General features: G+C 42.9%; 1 protein-coding gene across 1 annotated transcript; it reads left to right on the forward strand.

The window, feature by feature from the left end:
• The first annotated feature begins 3,501 nt into the window (after positions 1 to 3,501).
• Positions 3,502 to 19,028, forward strand: SAG (S-antigen; retina and pineal gland (arrestin)). Its single transcript, XM_009578474.1, has 15 exons — positions 3,502 to 3,604; positions 4,097 to 4,234; positions 4,323 to 4,367; positions 4,632 to 4,825; positions 6,063 to 6,122; positions 7,269 to 7,336; positions 7,530 to 7,665; positions 8,017 to 8,101; positions 9,384 to 9,456; positions 10,383 to 10,520; positions 10,836 to 10,913; positions 11,792 to 11,815; positions 12,234 to 12,302; positions 13,363 to 13,368; positions 18,935 to 19,028. The coding sequence occupies exons 1-15, from the start codon at positions 3,502 to 3,504 to the stop codon at positions 19,026 to 19,028; spliced, it is 1,311 nt and encodes a 436-aa protein (XP_009576769.1).
• Positions 19,029 to 19,881: the final 853 nt, after the last annotated feature.

The raw sequence follows: 19,881 nt of genomic DNA on the forward strand, positions 1-19,881 counted from the left end.
AGGAGTAGAAGTATTACAGGAATGCTCCTTCCTCTCCTGAAGGACTAATAATCCTGCAGTGGCAGCAGCACAAACTCTTAACAAAATCAGCTTGCTCCTTTTTGCCTTTGCACTGTGTGACTGAATAGAACGCGTTGATTTTTGTGGGTTAATTTCTGGGGTCTCTTCCCTACTTCCTACAGCGAGGATCTGGCTTTCCTTCTGCAACACAGGCACATGCGAGTTTCTGTGTTTTAGGGCTGGCTGGTTTGTGTTTGCCAGAGTTGATTAAACAGAGTAGTGATTAAGCTCTCCAAATAATCCACCTCCGGTTAATAAAATGTTGCTGGAATTTGGAAAACACTGAAAGAGCTGAGGAACACTGGTTCTGTGTTCATTTTTTGGAATAATTTGTGTACCCAGGCCACTATATTCAGGCAAATGTTGGTGATTGTTTGCAAAAAGCAAGCTTGATTTGTGACTGCAAGATTGCCTGAAATGGAGGGTGCTGTTCAGGCTGGCAAGTGGAGAGGATATCATGTGATCTTTCTAATCAAACTAACAGATGCAGCCCAGAGGAAAGCTACAGCTGTTTATGCAGCTTTCAAGCCAAAAATTACACATATTGTTGTGCATAATATCAAGACCACATTCATCGGGGGGGGGGGGAAGCTATTCTTGGGACATTTATGAACAGAAAAGCTAAATTGAAATCTTTGTTCGTGTGTCTTGCATCTTGGATGTTGTGCCTCACTCTCTAAGTAAATTAAGGAGGGGAGGTGTACTAACTAGCAACATACTGTTTTGCATCAGCGTGCCAATGGGATGTTGGTGGAGCAATAATAGATAAACTGCTTGGTGATTATGAGAATAATACATTGTTCTCAATGTTTGGTAGTCCTTCATAATGGCATCTATTTATAGAGACTTGGTTTTGTGTTTTATAAACTCCCTTTTTCAAAAATGGCTCTTGTCTGTTCAGCTTCTTATCAGGCTGGATGGCTTGCAACCCTAGGGAGGAGAAGATGGAGAAAGAGCTTTAGAATAAAGCTGCTTTCAGTAACCATCCTGTTCTGTGTAAGTCTGTAGTCTTTACAAAGCATGTGAGTATGACATTGTAGACCTCTTCATTGGCGATCTGAGCTTCCTTAGGTAATGCTTTATGTTGCTGACTTAACCACTTTCCAGTTGAATCTTAGCCCAGGTACAATATTTGCTCTTGGAGGGGGATTAATTCTTGAAATCCTGGATGGACGCAACTAAAGACGTGCTTTCAAATCCCCTACAAATTGTCTTCCTTGTTTACTAAGAGGTTAGTGATTCCCTCTGGTAGATGCGAAGAAGCACAGGACACGGCTGTGTGGAATATTCATCTTTCTTCAGTAGTTTAGGAATTCACGTCTTTGTCCGGTGGCAGCTCCTGTGGCATTTGGAACACAGCAAGGTATTTAATGTTATTTGCTGGTTTGTTTATTTGGGTCTACAGCATGCGTAGGGGGTCTGTTCAGCAACAAATACTAATCTGGATTTGGAAAATATACCTATACTTTATAAAAATAGAAATTCTTAAACATGTAAAGTTTGTCTCTAATCTCTACCTTCCTTTTTTTCCAGCTTTCCAAAAAGGCAAGTATTTCCTTTTTCTACAGTTTGTTGTGCGCAAATAGGCCTAGAAACTGTTTCTACTCTTGAAACAGTTTTAAAATGGGAAAGCAAGCAAAAAAATAGAACGGAAGCAAACTGCAAGGACAGTCATACGCTGTCGGACCGACGGTCTGTCTAACACAATATATTCATTCACACAGGCCCAGTAGGGAGAAGTGTAAGAATAGGGCACGTGTAGCATCATCCTCTCCTGATGCTGCTCCTCAGCTTCAGAGTCCTACGGGGTTAAAGTTGCAGCTGGATCATCCTGTCCAACATCTGCCAAAAGCCTTTTCCCTGTGAATGCACCTAATCCTGTGAATCAATTCATATTGGTGATTTCCAGAGCCTTCTGCAGCAACACACACTACTCTTGAATCTTATGTTACATGGGGAAACGCTTCACTTTATTTTGAATTTGAAGTCTGATCACTTAACTGGATGCTGCTGTTTTATGACTTACAACAAAGTGAAAAACCTAATCTCTCTCCGCTTTGTACCACTCAGGTTTTCTGGATATCTCTCTCTCTGGATATCTCTTGTGTCCTTTTGGTCCCCTTTTTTCCCCTCTCCCCCCAAGAATCTTATTCCATCCTTTTTTTCCTTGGTTACAAGCTGATCCCTACCCCTGGTTATGCTTGTTACCTTTCTGGGCGGGTAGCTAGGCAGTTATATTCTTAAGGTCCATTCTGTTTTGAGTTCAATGGTACCCTGCAGGTAATGGGTTGCATTTGGTTCTGATTTAGGAAAATACAGTAAGACAGATGAGTTCTCATTTTAGGTTTGGTCTGACTCCTTACCAATACATACCAGCTTTCTAGGTCTTAGACTGAGCATGCCGTATCCAAGATGTGGGTATGTAAGGGGTTCCGAAATGGATAAATGGCATTCTCTGTAGTGTTCTTGATTTATTTCCTAATAACTTCTTTGCTTATGTCAAGACATTCTTCCTAAATGATACCAACTGTAACTGTGCATGTCAGACTATAGTTGTATTTTCTTTGAGTGCGATACTTTTCACTTACCGTTACAGAATATACGGTATTTCATCACCTATCCAGTCTGCATCATGAAGCACTCCTCCAGCTTAACATAGCTTTATTTTGGGGAATCCAGAATAGGTTTGTGTCTGTGGGCAGGCTATTCATTCCTTATCTAGGCTTCTTTCCATTTGTTCAAGGACATGCTCGATAGCAAATGTCCCAGGACAGATGACACTGTGCTGCTGTATACTTGCAATGGTCAAAAAAGAAAACAAAACCAAACAAACCCCCCCCAAACAATCCAAACCCTGAAAGTAGCCAAAACCTATATGTATTGATATTCTCTATTTCCTGTATTTTATCCCATTATTAATGAGTGAAATGCCCTTCTTTCTTACCTCATGACAACTTAGAGCCTCTGATGAGAAATCTTGAGGTACCTTTTGAAAATCAAAGTATCTTGTGTTGATCAGATTACCTTTATTTGTACTCTTACAGATTTCTTCACGAAATTACTCTCTACAAACCTCTCTGCAAAGGCCGAGCTATCTTTTCCTCTCCAGATTTTTCTATTAGTCTACTAATTTTTTTAATATGAATTAAAAAGAGTTTGTGGTCTTTTGTAATGTTTCTGAAGACTGTTTTTAAATAGATGTTTTTATGTTTTTTTTTTTTAATGAGGAACTGCTAAAATGAAAAGAAACCCACCGTCTGTGCTGTGTCTGAGTGTTACTGAAATAGTCATTCGTAAACTATACGTGGGAGTAGAGTGCTTTACCCACCAAGTATAATTCTGCTTTTATCTCATCCACCTATTTTTTTTCTGACATCTTTCCCAGGACCTCTTGGGGCAGAAAAGCTTCATTCACCCACAGTCACATACCCACCTTTGACCATGAGCTGCCCTGAGTCTCAAAAGATGGGGACGAGTGGGAAGAATGCTAGTTCTCCTCAAAAACAAATTATCTTCAAAAAAAGCACCCGTGACAAAGCTGTAAGTACCGTAATAATGGGTTTACATAGGTATGAGTTTTACTTGTAGTCAGACTGGAGACTTGTTAGAAAGCTCTTTCCTGTCCCCTTCATTTTTTTCTGAAGAAGGACCATGAACTGTATTTAGCGCTAAGTTTGAGGAGATGACGTAAACAGAGTTTATAGGGCAAGCTTCTCATATATTATAATACAAGAGGAAGGAAACTCGCCTCTCGCTCCTCCTGGGTTGTACTCCTGCTGGTAAATGTTTAAAACAAAGCTGATTCATTGTCTTTCCAACCTGATGGCACCAAAAATATTTAAATCTATAGTTGTTTGTCACATGCAGAAGTATTTATGTTGTACTTCTGGGAGTTGGTCTACATCAGGTCTTCAATTCTGATGTCCTGAAGCATGCGAATAATCCTGTTGAGTCTGGTGGAGATGGCATGTTTGCTGGGGAAAAAAGAAATACTCCGTTTAAAATGGAATTGTTCTGATCTCTACAAGATTTATAGCTCTCCCCTGTGTCCCCCCTGCCAACACACAACCGTCAACACTTTGTAGTTCAACCATGGTCATCTTCTCCCTACAGCTGACCATCTACCTGGGAAAGCGGGACTTCATTGACAACATAGGGAATGTGGAACCTGTAGGTAAGTCCACCAAGATAGTGCTGCCCTTCCTGTTCTCTCAACCCTGATTATCCTCTGTTAATCTTTCTTATTTTTTCCTTTCTTTCAGATGGTGTTGTATTAGTTGATCCTGCCATTATCAAGGGGAAAAAAGGTTTGAGGTTTTATGCAACATGTTTCAGAGATTGTTAGTCCTCTTTTGAAGTGAGATGCTGAGATAGAACCTTTTTTTTTATTGTTTTAAGGGCTTCTTACTCGAAGTAATGTGTGTTCTTGCATATATTATGAATACTTACTGGGTTATACAACAGTGTTGAAATGGCTTTCCCTGACTCTATAGTGCAGGAGGATTTTACGTCCCACCCTGGCTGCATTGTTAGCCTGCTGCATGCTTTACCCAACGTGTGCTTCTTTCCAGTGTATGTGTCCCTGACCTGTGCTTTCCGGTATGGCCAGGAAGACATTGATGTGATTGGCCTCACCTTCCGACGGGACCTGTTCTTCTCTAGGGTCCAAGTGTACCCGCCTGCTGACAAGCCAGAGTCTCTCTCCCATTTGCAGGAATCTCTGCTAAAGAAGCTGGGGAAAAATGCTTATCCCTTTTTCTTTACGGTAAGTATCTTATACGAGCCTCTGACCCTCTTCTCCTTGTCTGTTATTACCAGGCTGCTGAGACCTGGTGATGGACTGAAGACAGGGATTAATAGTGAATTCATGTTATGGAAAGTTCCAATTTTGAGTGACAGGCAATGTACCCTTTTTTTTTTTTTTCTTACCATCCTAAGTGGTAAAGTGCAAGAAGATCCTAACTGCATGTGAAAAGTGCTTTCCTTGAAAAGGCAGGGAAACATGCAATGGCTTTATGCCAGCAACAGCCCTGTATATCCTTGTCTTCCCCATTCCTGAGGGGCTGGAATACTTTATACCATTGCCCCAGTGCTCGCAGAGGAAACGTCAAATCCTTTCTCTTTAAAAATTTTATGGATCAAACAAGCGGATGAAAAGCTCTTTACCAGATGTTGTCAACAAATAACAGCTCACTGCCAAATTCTGATTCTGACAGGATATGCTTCCAGTACTGTCAGTGACATGTCTGCCTTAGCATCCCCTAGGTAGATCCAGGTTTGAAAACCATATGCTCTGATATAGCAACAAATAAGTCTTTGAATGATTCTGCCAAATGGGTTGGTACCTGTCATAATATTATTAACTACTCAAATACAATCTAGTGATCTTCAAACTGCTGGAGTCTGTAATGGGGTGTTAGCAGTCAGTCCCCAGTGAGCTACTCTGCAGCCTTCCCAGTTGGTGTCTGGAGTTGCTGGCCCTGCCTAGGCCAGGAGCGAATGGACACTGGCTGGCGTCTGGCTGGTCTTTATGGCCTTGGTTGTGTTTCTGACACAGAGATGCTTTGCTCAAACTTCAGGCCCGTGTGAACAGTGAGTAGCACTGCTGTGAGCCGTATTGGTTATCTTGGATGGGGAGCCAGATGTTCCAGCTTCTACTCTAAGCTGTGCCTCTAGGGCTCTCTTTGATTTTTAGACCAGGTGCTTCATGTGCCTGGACTTGTTTTACTCTTTCTCCCCCCGCTTTTTTTTTTTTTCCTTTCTTGGTTATTAAAGTATTTTTGGAAGAGAGGGACTTGTTCATACAAGGCAAGTATAAGGGCCAGTATATTAAGGCTCCTATCTTAGCCAGAACTTCAAAGGGTTACTACATCACAGCGAGTGGCCTGTTGTCTTCAGGATTGCTTTGTACTTTTTGTGAGCAATATGTTAATTAGAGTATCACAGAGTTGGAGATCTTTGTAATATTGCTTTGGGGTATTTTTCTCTTCTTCCTCCCATAGTTTCCAGATTACCTGCCTTGTTCAGTCTGTCTGCAGCCCGCACCTCATGATGTTGATAAGGTGAGACCAATGGGACACTTGTGCTTATCATGGTTGAGGAAAGTCATATGGAAAAAGTCATGTGAATTTATTTGGCAAGCTTGAGAGTAGAATAAGGTGATACTGGGGTTTACTGTGGTATATGCTACAAATGTCAGGAACCTGACTTGAGAGCTGTAAGTGTGTGTCACAGACTTGGAATTTAAGTCCTCAGGATAAGAAATACAGCAGCAAGACTACTAAATCTGCAATGCTTGTAGTTTCCTTAAGGGTACCACATGATTTGTGGGTTGGCTGCACATAAAATGATTGTAGCTGTCAGGCTACGTGAGAGAAAAGGAGACCAAGTGCCTAAAATCTCATAGATTGCTATAAATAGCATGTGTTAAGACCTGCTTCTGAATTAAAACAAATGCAGAGAAGGGCTGGCTTGCACGTGTGTGTAAACAAAACAAAAACCCTGGAGTAAAAGTCAGCAGATAATGAGATGTTCTGCAAGGTTTCTGACATGATTTAAAGTATTCCTTTTATACTTCACTGGACGCTTTTCTGAACAGCTGAGCTAGACTAACAACCGGGCAAGGTGGGATGCAGGTTGTAGAATCCAGTGCCACAAGGATAAGCTGTGGTTTTTTTACCAAGGAATTATATTCTAGCAAAAATTCCCATATTGCTCTGTAGAGAGTTATCTGGGACTCACACAGATGTCCCATGGCAGTATAAAACCATTAAAACAAAGGTCAGCTTGGCCTGATCAGCCCTTAGACACTGGGAAGTAAGAAGGTTGACCCTAAGTCAGGTATTGGCATTACAAAGCCATTCAGAAATTCAGTTCAGAAACCCAGGGCGGACTTGCAGGCCCATCAGTCTTATAACGTGTAGCGTGCTGTGATCTCTACAGCACTGCTCTCACAGAAAGCCTTTTAGGAGTAGGGATGTCATCTGTCAAAGGCTGGGAACTAAGCCTCATTTGTCAGAAGCAGCATGGAGCAGGTGGATGCTGGCCCACCAGTTGGCAGGCATCTCTATTACAATGGTAGGAGGCCAGAAGAATTTGCAGCTGGCAGGAATCTGCCAACTTCTGGTGTATAGAAAGATATTTAAACATCTGCAGATGTTCTTGGCTTCTGACACTGGTTTTACAGCTGTCTTCTCTCTCTCTGGCAGAGCTGTGGGGTGGATTTTGAGGTGAAAGCTTTCTCAACAGAGAATGTGGAAGAGAGAATTCATAAGAGGTAACAACGTGTGTGTCTGTCTTCAGCTCTGCCCTTCTTAAAGGGGGTGGGTGGTTCAGTAATGCACCTTGGTTGACTGTTCAGATTTGCCCCACTTGTCATAGGGCTTCTTGGGTGTAAGCACACGTGAATGCAGAACTCCTGCCTCTGCCAAGCCCAAAGTACCACCATGTTGTCCTCTGCTGCTTCCCAGGAACTCTGCACGTCTGCTGATCCGTAAGGTGCAATATGCTCCAGAAAAGCCAGGACCCCAACCTTGTGCGGAGACCACCTGGCAGTTCTTCATGTCCAACAAGCCGTTACACTTGAAAGCTTGCCTCAGTAAAGAGGTGAGGAGTTTGCCTCGGGACGGTGGACATCATAGTATTGGCATGTCAGTATGCATTTTGCTGCCCAAAGTAGCTACTTCGTGTGTTACTTAGACAGTCTCAGCTGAGACTGCCTTGGCCCAGCACTCTAATGTAATCTTTGTCAGTAGCTGCTGTTAGGGGAGGCTGAGACCCCATTACAAGACGCATTTGAGGCTAAATAAGTCATTGAAGGAAAGGTCATGAATCATTGGGAAGGGTCATCTTGCCTTGTCTGGCCTCTGTGAGGAGATTTAATCTGGGGGGACTAGAGGGGTTTAGGGCTTGGGAGAAGCCTCCTGGCTGGATTTCTGAGCATCGGATTCCTTCTAGGTGTACTACCATGGCGAGCCCATCCCAGTCACTGTCACCATCAACAACAGCACAGAGAAAACAGTGAAGAAGATCAAAGTCCAGGGTATGTTTTTACTGTTGCTTGGGATTCTTTGAGGGCTAGAAGACTGAATGGTGGGAGGGCTGAGAGAGAGCCAGAATTTAGTGCTTGCAACAGCTTAAGTAGGCAGCGTGGGACAAGTCAGGAATTTGTCCCTCCACCCTGTCTGTTGCTGTTTCTTTGCTGTTCATCAAGTGAAACACTGCGGCCTTTTTCCTGACTATCATGGTTACTTGTATGGCTTAATTTCAAGCACCAGTATGTCCCCTTTAGTAAACAGAAAGGGTCTGGCATCTGCAGCGGGCAAGGCAGGTGCTGTGGGTAAAAATCCACCTCTTTTGGGAGGCCGGTGGGAAGGGCTCCCCTGTCAATGTGATGCTCCTGCTAACTGTGAGTGTGCCTAGGTTGCACACAATTTTGCCTGGGGTTTCAGAAACATCTGGCAGTGTGAGAAACAGCCGCTCTGCCAGCGATGGCGTAATTCCTCCTGAGGAAGCTGAAGGCAGGGGCTGAGTTTCAGAGGAGTTTCAGTACTGTGCCTGTGTTTTATTTGTGGCACTGCATGTTTTCATCCCACAAGCCCCATTGCATTTGGACCTGTGGAAGGCAGTCTGAGACAGGAAGGATGAGAAAGAGAAGGGAAGGCAAGGAGGGAATGAAGTTGCTGAGGTTTTTACAAAACTCTGTATTAGAGAAAGCTAATTCAGTGCGGGTCTTGGATGCACTGTCTAGTGATTCCCAAATATTTTTAGGCTGACATGCCTCTGTCAGGCTTAAAAAGACCTGCCTGATCCCCAGATTCTCTCCTCATCAGTGTTTCAATCAGAATTACCCTATGGTTTTTTTGGTGTTTGATTGGAGAATATAAGCCATTTATTATCACAGGCTCTTGACTGCAGTTTGGTATGCAGTCTGCTTGATGATGGTATCTCCTGAATGCAAATGCATTGGCTATAGATACACAGGAGATACTAGTGACCAGAGATAAAAGCAGACGCGCTTAGAGAAGAAGAGGGAGATCTCTATAATGGAAAGAGCAGGCTCCCAGGGGAAACCATGGGTTGTTGACTTTTTGTCATCTCCAAATCAAGGCTGGATGCCTTTCAGGGAAGATAGTCTTTGGCCATTTGTGTGCTGTTGGTCTCTATCCAGGTCGGGCTGTCTGACCTGGTGGTCCCTTCAGGCTCTAAATGGATGGGTTTTCCTCATGACCTCTTCCATTCCTGAGACTCGGGGGTGGGGGGCAGCTATGTTGTTTCTGATGCGTATGCACAACTGATTGTCCGCTTTCTCCTTTCGCCCTCAGTGGAGCAGGTTGCCAATGTGGTTTTGTACTCCAGTGACTACTATACAAAAGTGGTAGCTGCTGAGGAAGTACAGTGAGTGAATGCTCTGCTTATCCCTTCTTGGTCCTTCACACCCTTTTAATTACCCTCCTCCTTCTCAGTAAGTACCTAGGGAGGTACTCCTAGCTATAGTCTTGCAGTTGCCTGCTGTTAGAGTGCTCTCTCCTCTCGCCTCATGTGTGTATCCCCCACACCACCTATACTCTCTGGATGCAGCTGGTCTCCTTTTCTCATAGCCAGCAGGTACCCTGCACCTTTTTTCAGAGAACCGAGGGAGGTTGCAGAAGAGGGGTTTTGTTTGGAGAGTAATTACCTACTAGAAAAACTTAGCAGGGGAAAAGTGTGGAAGGCTCCCCGTTGCTTGAAATCTTTAAATAGAGATGCAACATTTTTCTGAAAGGTTCTGCTGTTTGAGTGGATGCTCTAGCTTAAGGTCAGTCTTTTTAACACCATTTCATTTGGTTTCTTCTGGACTTGGAAAGTCCATGAAAACCTCAAGCCTATTGACAGTGTGGAGAACCACTTGGTTTTTTGCATTGCACTGCATTGGCAGTGCAGCGCTGAAATTTGCTTTGTGAGGAGGGTTGGACACACCCAGACATTTTATATTGCTCTGTAGCTTAGGGACGTGTTTTCCATTGAGTATTGGTCTTCCAAACTAGAATTTATTTTGTCCAAATTTAGAGGTCTGCAGCATAGTTTGACCTACTTTAGAAGTCTACCTTAATGTGAAATTAATAATTTTCTGCAAGTGCTTGTTCCTCTCTGCTGATTATAAAGGGAATTTTTCTGACTAGTTTAGATGTAGACATCTGCATTCTAGACAACTGAATTTGGACAGATAAATTCCATATCTTTTGGGTGGCTTTGTAATCTTTTTGGAAATTCTCTTGGTTGGGTGCGTAACGCAAATCAGAGTGTGTATCGCTTTCCTTCTCTCACCTGCTGCTTATTTTCAGGGAAAAGGTGCAGCCAAACAGCAGCCTGACCAAGACCCTGACACTTTTGCCCTTGCTAGCAAATAACCGGGAGACCCGGGAAATAGCTCTGGATGGAAAGTTAAAGGATGAGGACACCAACTTGGCTTCTAGTACCATGTGAGTAGAGTTTTAAATGGTCTTAGTCAGTGGAGGGTTACAAAGAAGAGGGGGAGGATGAAGGAGATACTCATATCAGGAGTTTGTACCTGTAAATGTGTGTCCAGATGGGTAGATCTGAGTTGCATGGCTTAGCCTATCATATTGATTCAGGATGAATAGTGATCACAGATCTGGAGAGGTATTAGCTGTCCCTGAGGCTTGTCCGCTCTATCACTTTCAGGAGAATAGGATGTTCACCTAGTTCTTGCTCCAGCCATATATTGTTGGGCTGTTGCTACACTGCCTAACACTGCTGTCTCTTTTCTCTGGTAGTATTAAGGATGGAATAGACAAGACAGTGATGGGGATTCTGGTTTCCTACAAGGTCAAAGTGAAGCTCACTGTTCCAGGGTAAGAATAACAGACTTTTTGCTACATCTGCATAGAGTTAAGAGAGGGGAGTGTGTGTACTTCATTAATGAGTGGGGAGAGGGCAGGACAGTCCACCCTAAGAGAAATGGTACATGTTGTAGGACATCAGGCTCCCTCTAAAGCATAAACTGCCTGGAAATCAGTCGTGGCATATCCAAAGAACTTGTCCTGAGCCAGAGGGGTTGGATTACCTTCCTTAGATACCATATGACTTTGTGGCTGAAGTATTGAACCTCTGGTTTGCAGTGAAATTTTTTGTTTCAAAACCATAACTTATTTTGTGAGAACTGAAGTGAAACTTTCTGTGAGCCTTTATGTTGGCATTCTTGTTCTCCCAGAGCAGAAGGTAGACGCATCTGCCTGAGAGTCATAAATACTGTAGCTCAGGTTCTGTACTGAGACAGCTTTCTGGATGAAGCTGATGTTATCAACATGAGCTAGTTTCCAGCATACGGTGCAAAAGAGGACAAGGATAACTCTGTTGGTGATAGTCACTGTTTACTTTGTATTTCATTCATCTATCCTTCTTTCTAGTATAAAAACAAGTTGATGATTTCCCTAAAGCATGATAAAATGACTGCTGCCTTCTGTGGTCCTCCAATTGCCCATGTCCTTTGGCTCTCAGAAAAGGAGCCATGCCCAACACTTAGTCAGGAGTTCAAAAACTTAGACTCATGAAAAATGAAAATTACTTTTTTAAAAACAAGTTTATTTGGATGTTAAGCTTTGTGGCAAGTAGAAAAGAGTATATGAGGACTGTGATTTCAATAGTCCACCAACAAAACAGCATTTGGTAGAGCACCAGAATGGAAAGGCACTAAATATGCATGTGTTTTTCTCCTTGTTTTCTTCTGTAGCATGCTGGGAGACCTCACCTCCAGGTAAATGTCACCTTCCTTTTCAGACCATGCAGTAGTAGTTGTTAATTCATCTTTTTTCCCTCTTTCCTATTCCCTTTCCCACCTCCCTAAAAAAAAAAAACTATCCCTTAAGCTGATAGAAATAAGAAATCTGTGCATTCAGCTGTGAAAATGAAGCAATTGCAAAAATATCTCTGATTTTGTGTATATGCAAGTACATTCAGCACATAATAAACCCAGTTTATTGAAGTGGATATGCCTGGGATATTTGTGGAGAAATCAGAGTTTAACTTTTTTTGAGGGGAAAATTATGATTAGAAAAAGATGAAAGAATGAGTGAAGCTGGAGCTCAGGGCTTGGGCTGGCCCGAGGTGGGAAGGGGACTGAACCAGGCATGAACGGAGCTGTGGATCTGATGCATTCTCTCTTCTCCCCAAAGTGAAGTGGGCACAGAGCTGCCATTTCGTCTCATGCACCCCAAACCTGAGGAAAAGAACCCAGCAGGTCAGTTATGCCTGGTTTTTGCCTTTCTTCGTTAACAGACTTACGTGAAATCTTATCATTGCAAGGCTTATAGTGATTTGTTCTACAGGAAGCCTTTAGAGTCTAAAGACTCCAGTATGGGGGCTGCTCTGTGTGTGTGTATATGTATATGCATGGGTATACATATATCTCAACCTCAAGGCACAAAATAACAGGGAGAAGAAGGGATGCTAAGATGGGAGAAGGTGGAAATGGGTCATGTTCCCTTTTTGTCTTTCACCTATGGAATCACAACACAAAGCACAGGGGCTTGAGGAAGGACTCCACATTAAGTCTCATGACAACTGTGGAAAATGTCCTGAATGAAGCTGTCAACAATTCCCAGCTGGATTCCAGTATAGCAAACAAGAATCTGTCACATGAGCATTGTAAAAAGCAAAATACTTTTAAGCAAAGTTAAGAGGTGGTAAAACTGTTCATGATTTTAAGAGTACCCATTATCTTGATGTGGCATTAGCCACGGTGTCTGTGATGTGGCCTTCATGTTCAGTGGGTATCTGAGAGGAATGTCTCTTCAGAGTCAGGTCAGTAAATGGAAGTGTGGGAACTTTAAAGCAGTGTAAGGAGCTAGCCTTCCCCAGGCATTTCGAGGCTTGGGATCAGATGCCAAAACTGCAGGCTGTCCGTGAGCATCTGTGTTCTCCTCCCACTTCCTCAGGCCCTGGCTCGCTCTGTTCTCTAATGTGCACATAGAGAAACTGCAAGGTGCTTGCACTAAATCAGCAGCTCCCATACAGCATCTGAAGCAGCTATTGAACACAAAACATTATGCCATCTTTTTGATGTTGGAGCTGTTACAGATGAATCATCTTGTCCTGCCCTCTGTATTTAGACAAAGTTGCATGGGCTTCAAACAAAAAGCTATGGCTGCTTCTGCACTGCTTTTCTTTTTCTTTCTTTTTTCTTTGGGCCCAAACTTATCTAAAGCTGCTATATCTAAGAACATGACCACTGGAGGAAGATGGAGGTGGCTATGAAAGGAATAATCCCAAGATAGATGCCGTGTTCTATACTGGAAGCATTAGAGAGGGGTGACTTCAGTCCTTATTGTGTGAAATTGTTGGAGGAATCAAATGTGAGTGATGAGAAAAGAGACTGGTGATCCTCTCCACACTCTATTGCTCTGGTTGGGAATCAGTATTTGCTAATTATGGATGTGCTGGAGTGGGCAAACGTAGGTTTCTTCACAGCTCTCTGAGAATTGCACCATAGGAAACTCTCATTTCCACTGGGAAAACCCCTGCTGTGAGCTGTGCCAGCAGGGCCTCTCAGCACAGACACAGAACATGCTCACGCATGTTCTTCCATGCTACACCCCCACCAGAGTAGTGCAATGAGTCTAGGAAGCACCTTCAGGACAAATCCACAAGGCCTATTCCCCTCTCACCCTCTTTCTGCTGTGACTGCACTGGAGACAGCCACATCACGGAGGAGTAGCGCAGGACACCCCACAACAGCATGCAGCCCAAAGTTGCCTCCAGCTAGCCTGTGAGGTGCAAATTGGGTCCTCAGGGTTGGTCTGTAGGGCTAATAAGGTTGGATCACCTTGGGGAAGCTGCTGTGAAGCAAATGCTTTTGTTGGCATAGCTGTGCCCATGCTGCGGGTTTCCTTTTCATGCTGCAGGCCAGCAAAGCTCTGCCAGCAAAACGCTGACATTGCTGCACACTTGCTCACGATCTCAAACGGGTGACTCCTTGTGGGAGAGCCGCTTTGCCAAGGGTCTTCTGTCTCTTCTGGTAGCTTCTACATACCGAAGCATTTCCCTCAGACTTCCCTGCAGCAGTCCCCGGCCCAGGAACTTGGTGAGGGGCTGGGACGGGCACTGGTGGCCCCAGGAGCGGTGGCTGGTGAGGGCCATCTAGTGTCCGCGGAGAGCCTGGCAGGGCAGAGGTGCTGCTGGGGCAGCTCAGGGCTGCAAAATCTGGAGCTTTCGTGGATGCGGAGAAAAGCTTGAAAACGTCAAACAAGGATCGTCCGAAGGCTTAGGCAGCTGTAAAGACTTACACATTTTTAGAACGTCGTGAATTTTTTTACATGACGTTTTTCGGTGTTAATAATGCCGCAACCCCCTCTTTATTACTTATGCTTTAGGCAGAAGCATTTGTAATATGAGGAAAAATGGAAGTCAGTCAGTTCTCCCTTCTAAGATTGTTTCAAAGGACGGCTGATATACTCCTTTATATCGTATGCTCAAAAGGATGTGGGCAGAAGACTTTACAAGGGAAATGGAGAACTGCAATATTTTTCAGATCGCTTCCCCCAACACATCCTCTCACCAAAGGCACAGCCCACGTATTGTTTGCTACATCAAAGTCTAGGAGCTTGCTGTCAGAAGACAGCTACGGTTCATGTATTTTGTACAGATGGAAATCGCAAGTTTCTCACAAATTGAAAAAAAGGTAGTTTCAGGAGCTTATCCCATGGGAAAGCCCTACAAATGGTTAACTCGAGAAATAAATGCTTTCTCTTAAAAAAAGATACGCAACACAACAGAAAATTCCTGTGAAGCCTGCATAGCTGACATTGAAAACTGTGCTGGAATGTGGTGTCTGAGCTCATTAGAGGGAATAAAACAGCCTTCTATATGAAGCTGGTAAACTAAAACTCTTTCCGGCTTTATTGGCTGGTAGTTTTCCATGCCCTGTGCCTAATCATTCTTCCCAGTTGTGAGTTCATGCTTTTAAAATTTTTATTCTACCACCTTAGTTCATAAACTCTGAAAAATAAGATGTGTTTCGTTAGTGAAATAACATCTAATTTGGAATCAAGCAAATCAAGACTTAATTGTAGAGATGGAGCTTCAACAAACAGTGTTTAGACTCTCAAAGGCCCCACAAGATGGAATTTTTCTTTGTTGGCTTGTTCGGCAGCCTCTGCAGTGGGTGTAGGCAGGGGTGCATGCACAGGGAATTTTGAGATCACTCCTCATCTTCTTTTTCCGTTCCCTTTTGTTTTTACTGATGAGTCAGTAGTAACCAGTTTGCCTGTTGCACCTCCCTGCTTACTTGACTGTCACTTCATCTTAAGACACGGCTGGGAGAAAGGAAAGAAGTCAAAGAAACCATCTTACAGAGTCAAAGCTAAAGTGGGATTAAAAAGTGCCACATATTATGATTTATTCCTTGCAGTGCAGTAATATCCTTTTCCCTTCTCTAGCCAAGATGATTTATGGCAAAAGTAAATAAAACGTGTAGCATCAGTATATTTAATCATGCAGGGCTGATTTGAGTGTAGAGAACCTCAGAAAGATAAGCTTCTCAAGAATATAGTTTAATTTTTTTAGGGCCCAACTGTGGCAAGTGTGATCAACTGCTGTGTGCTTTATTTCACAGCAGATTGCTTTGCCCTTTTTATTTGTCTGTGAGCGAGCTCTGAAGCATTCATCACTCAGCAAAAAGCAGGTCTCTCAGAGTGCATGGCTATTGCAGATTGTTCTTTCTTTTCTGTGCCTGGAGGAGACAGAAAAGGAATGGCTTGCTACCTTTCCTTTCCCATGTTTATTTATAGCTTCCTTGTTTTGGACTTGTAGGCCAGCGTTTGCATGTTTCATGTGTGCTGGTTTTCCAACTGGTTTTGGACCCATGTGGTTCACAGGTTGTTATTTTTAGGCGAAGCGGCTCCTGTCGCATTGGCAGTCTGTCTTCCGCCTGTTGACAAAAATGGATAGAGATCTGTTTCTTTTAAAGATAGATTCAAACTGGGCTATGTCTCTTCATGCTTCCAAGACCTTTTCCAGTCAGCAGTTAGCCCAGAAGCTCCTGCTGGGTTTTTCTCAAGACTGTGGTCTCAGCATGAGTTCTTTGGTCTGGGGTTTTCCTGCCTTTCTCCTGATGTTTTACGTTTTGTGGGCCTATGTCTTGGACACTGGCCTTTGTTTTGGCTCTTGCTCAACAAATGGTCATTTATCTGCTCCCTTGTTAAACTTGCACGAAAGGGCTGGTTTCAAGAAACCCATAAATGCTTTGTCCCTTTAATATTAAAGCTATACCTGCTCTGTATTGGTATTGTAACTTTCAGAAATTAGTCAATTTTTTAAGCACTTTAATGTCTTGAAAAATAACACAGCCTACTCCCTTTTTTTCCCCCCATAAAGTTAAGAGAGGTTAAAAGCAAGCTTATAATGAAAATTACCATATGCCACAACTTTAATTACATGGAATCATTTCTGTGGCTGCATAATAAAAGCTTACAGAAAACCCTCTGCAGAGACTATGATGACATTTGGGAGCCTCGTTGATCCTTGAATGCAGCCCCCTCCCATCGCAACCCTCAAAACAATTGCTGGGGTGCCAGTTAAAAAAAGAAAGTCTACCCATTTTCAGGTTCCTGAGAATTTTTCAATATTACAATGTTAAATAAGGCACAGGACAGCAAGATAACTATGTGGAGTGGCCCTAATTCCTGTCAGGGTGCTAATGTAGCCATTTAACAAGCTACACGTTAGTATAGCAGCCTGAAGGTAAAGTAGTGCATCTTTGAATGTAACCTTACGTCTGAGGTATTTGATAAGCGTTACTCAACTGCCACACTACCTATGTATTGCTTCAATAAGCATTTATCTGACAGTAAAGTATATGCCCAACTGAAACAATACCTATTTTCCCCCCTCAACCCGTTTTGTAAAATTGGCTTCAAACCGCATTGGTGAGTATCACTCAGCTTCACCCACATCATTGATGTCACTGTTCCCATAGTAATGAATGTACTTCAAAGAGGGGAAAGAGAACAGGCTATTTAAAGAATCAAAATTGGAGGAAAAATGAAATGAGAACGATGCTTTATGTGTTGGAAATTTTTGAAGTTCTAAATATTTCATTTTAAATCCATTTCAATCAAGCATGCATGCCCTGAATCTTTCCAGACTTCATCTTGGCTTCTGTGAGTAGGGGAAACCATCCTTTCCGAGTCTGGATAGACACCATCATGAATGTCTTTACATGATCCATCCTTTGAGTCATTTTGGCTGGAGTGGCCCTATTTGGCACACTTTTAATGCTGACTTTTCCATCAGTGCTAGTCACCGCTTGTTGCCTTTGATTTCAGTGTGCGTTGTGGGTGGAAATTCTCCAGGTAGCGAGTTATCTAGTCACTGAAGCATCCCGGATCCCTGACGACTTCCGTAGTATGATGGCCTAGGTGCGCTTTGCTCCCTGACTTAAACTCATGAGGAGTAAGCCCGTGAAGCAACTGTTACTTGTTAAAGCTAAAGTAACTGTGAGAACAAAAAAATCCCTGCCCCCATTTCACCACTGCAATACAGTCTGTTCCGCTTGTTTTAGCCTGTGCTGAAACAGCTTCCAAGGAATCCTGCTAGCAAGCAGGATTCGTTATGGTGTGGTTAGCAAAGATCCCATTAAAGAAACACAAGTGCCAAAGGTCTCAAGATTGTATTTAGGCATGGATGAAATCAGGAGTATTGCCTCAAGTTCATAAACTATCAAATGAGAGACCACCCAGGCCTTTCTGTATTCTGACCTCGTTTGATTTTAATACCTTCATGTTTATTGAACAAGAACATCATCTTCTCATCAGATTACAGTGACAGACCAATTAAGACTAACATCATGTCACGCAAGCACTGTCATCTCTGAGAAGTGTGTGCACAGATGTCTCTCACAGCTGTGACCGCTAGCAAGCACAAATGGGAAAATCTGTCTGTGTTTCTCAGCCCTTCTGATGTCTTGGGCAACGTTGCTGGAGTGCTTTTTCATTTGGGAGATCAAGTTTTGCTTTATCAGGTGCATGTATGCACATCTGGAGACTTTCTGGAATTCTCCTTATATTGCTGCAAATCCTACTGCTTGTCACTGTTTTGTCTTGTCAGTTTATAAATTTTTGCAGGTTTTAGCATCCACTGTTCTAACTACTTGGTGTGTCTTTTTTCCTCCTTTACTGCATGCTGATGACTGCAGAGAAGGATGGGTAAGTTTCTTTTAATGATATTTCACATTCTAGCTGCAGTTGTGCATTGACATTTTTGTGCATGAAAACTCCTCAAAATTGCACAAAAATCCACAGGGCTCACAGTGTACGAGCTTAAATCCAAAGTGAGTAAGTTACTGTGGCTTGACAAATTACTGCTATCAGTTGAATAGCAATGACTGACCATGTAAAACTAGTTTAAGAGAACATGTTTTGCCTCACAGTTGGAGGGAGGGATGTGTTTGTGGTCAGCTGATGCTCTGTAGCTCTAAGTTTCAGGAACTCAGTAGGTTTGACCATGTGCCCCTATTTTAGTACAGAAGGAATAAGGATGAAAGGTTTCACATTTTATTTCTAGACAAAGACCCTTTCAGGCTGCAGACTATTCAGCTAGCTGATAAATATTTAGCTGGAATGGACATCATTTGGTACAGATGAAAACCTCCTCAGTTTGTGTCCTGACTTGCTCAATCAACTGCTTTTCATACTAGCTAGAATACCACCAGTGAAGATGGTGCCTGTGGGAATGTGATCCAAATCCCTTTGAAGACAAAGGAAACATTACCAGAGTCTGCTCCAGGCTTCTTTTCCTCCTCCTATATGTTGCCTTTAGTCTGCTGGTATAAAAAAATTGCTAACATCATTTTGAAAGGCCTGTGTTTCTTCCATTTCAGTGAAGCAGAGCTGGTATTTGAGGAGTTCGCTCGTCACCAGCTAAAAGATATGCTTCATGATGAAGACAAGAATATGTCCTCAACTGATGAGTGACTAAAAGAGCAAGCTGCCAGAGAAGCTATGTAGTCTGGCATCAATTAGAAATTTAGGACCTAGGTTTCTAGTAAACTGCGTGTTCTCAGTGCATGCATGGTCTTCCAGGGATCGACCCTGAGATCAGTGGACATAAAATCAGGAATCTCTAGTGCTTGTTAAAAGTTTCAGCTCTAGAAAAATGTAGCAAACTCAAAACCTGATGCTTACTCGAGCTACCAGAGGAGGACAGGAAGGCTGCCATGCCTTCTGCTTTCAGGGCTACCTAAGAAAAAGGTTGGTTGCTTTCACCACTGATGGGAGCTTAAGTGATGGTTTGTGCAGCCTGCCTAGACTTACTCGGTGTCAGAGTCTCTGACTTTGAAATGCTAGTGAACCAAGTCCTAGACTGAAAGGCTGGCTTGCAGCCTTTGATGATTCACTGAAGTTTCTCAGTGGACTGTACAAAACTGATTTTATTTCCTTTTGGTTGCTTTTGCATTTAGGCTTTACTAAACTCATCTAGTGAATATTCTCAGTGCTTGCCCTGTCCCCCTGTGTGGATTACATCCACCTTCTGTACCATTAAATGTCTTGCAAGTCATCTTCCACAGCGGGTATAATGCTGAGATACAATGTTAGCTTTCTAGCAATATTCTTAACAATGAGGTTATTAAACAACCAGGTTATTAAAGATGAGAGAAATGTGCACTGTCCATGAATTCCTTAACAAAGCTCCCTATATACAACCCCAAACAGAACTGCTAGTCCAGACTGATCCTATATTTAATCTAGTTTCCTGTATGCAACAGTGCTTCAAAAGAGCGTACAGTAAAATTAAGGAGGAAATTATGGGGCAGCTTGCCCTGAGGAG

This window comes from Fulmarus glacialis, unplaced genomic scaffold (genome assembly GCF_000690835.1).
Source record: "Fulmarus glacialis isolate BGI_N327 unplaced genomic scaffold, ASM69083v1 scaffold32205, whole genome shotgun sequence".
In the NCBI taxonomy this organism is placed as follows: domain Eukaryota; kingdom Metazoa; phylum Chordata; class Aves; order Procellariiformes; family Procellariidae; genus Fulmarus; species Fulmarus glacialis.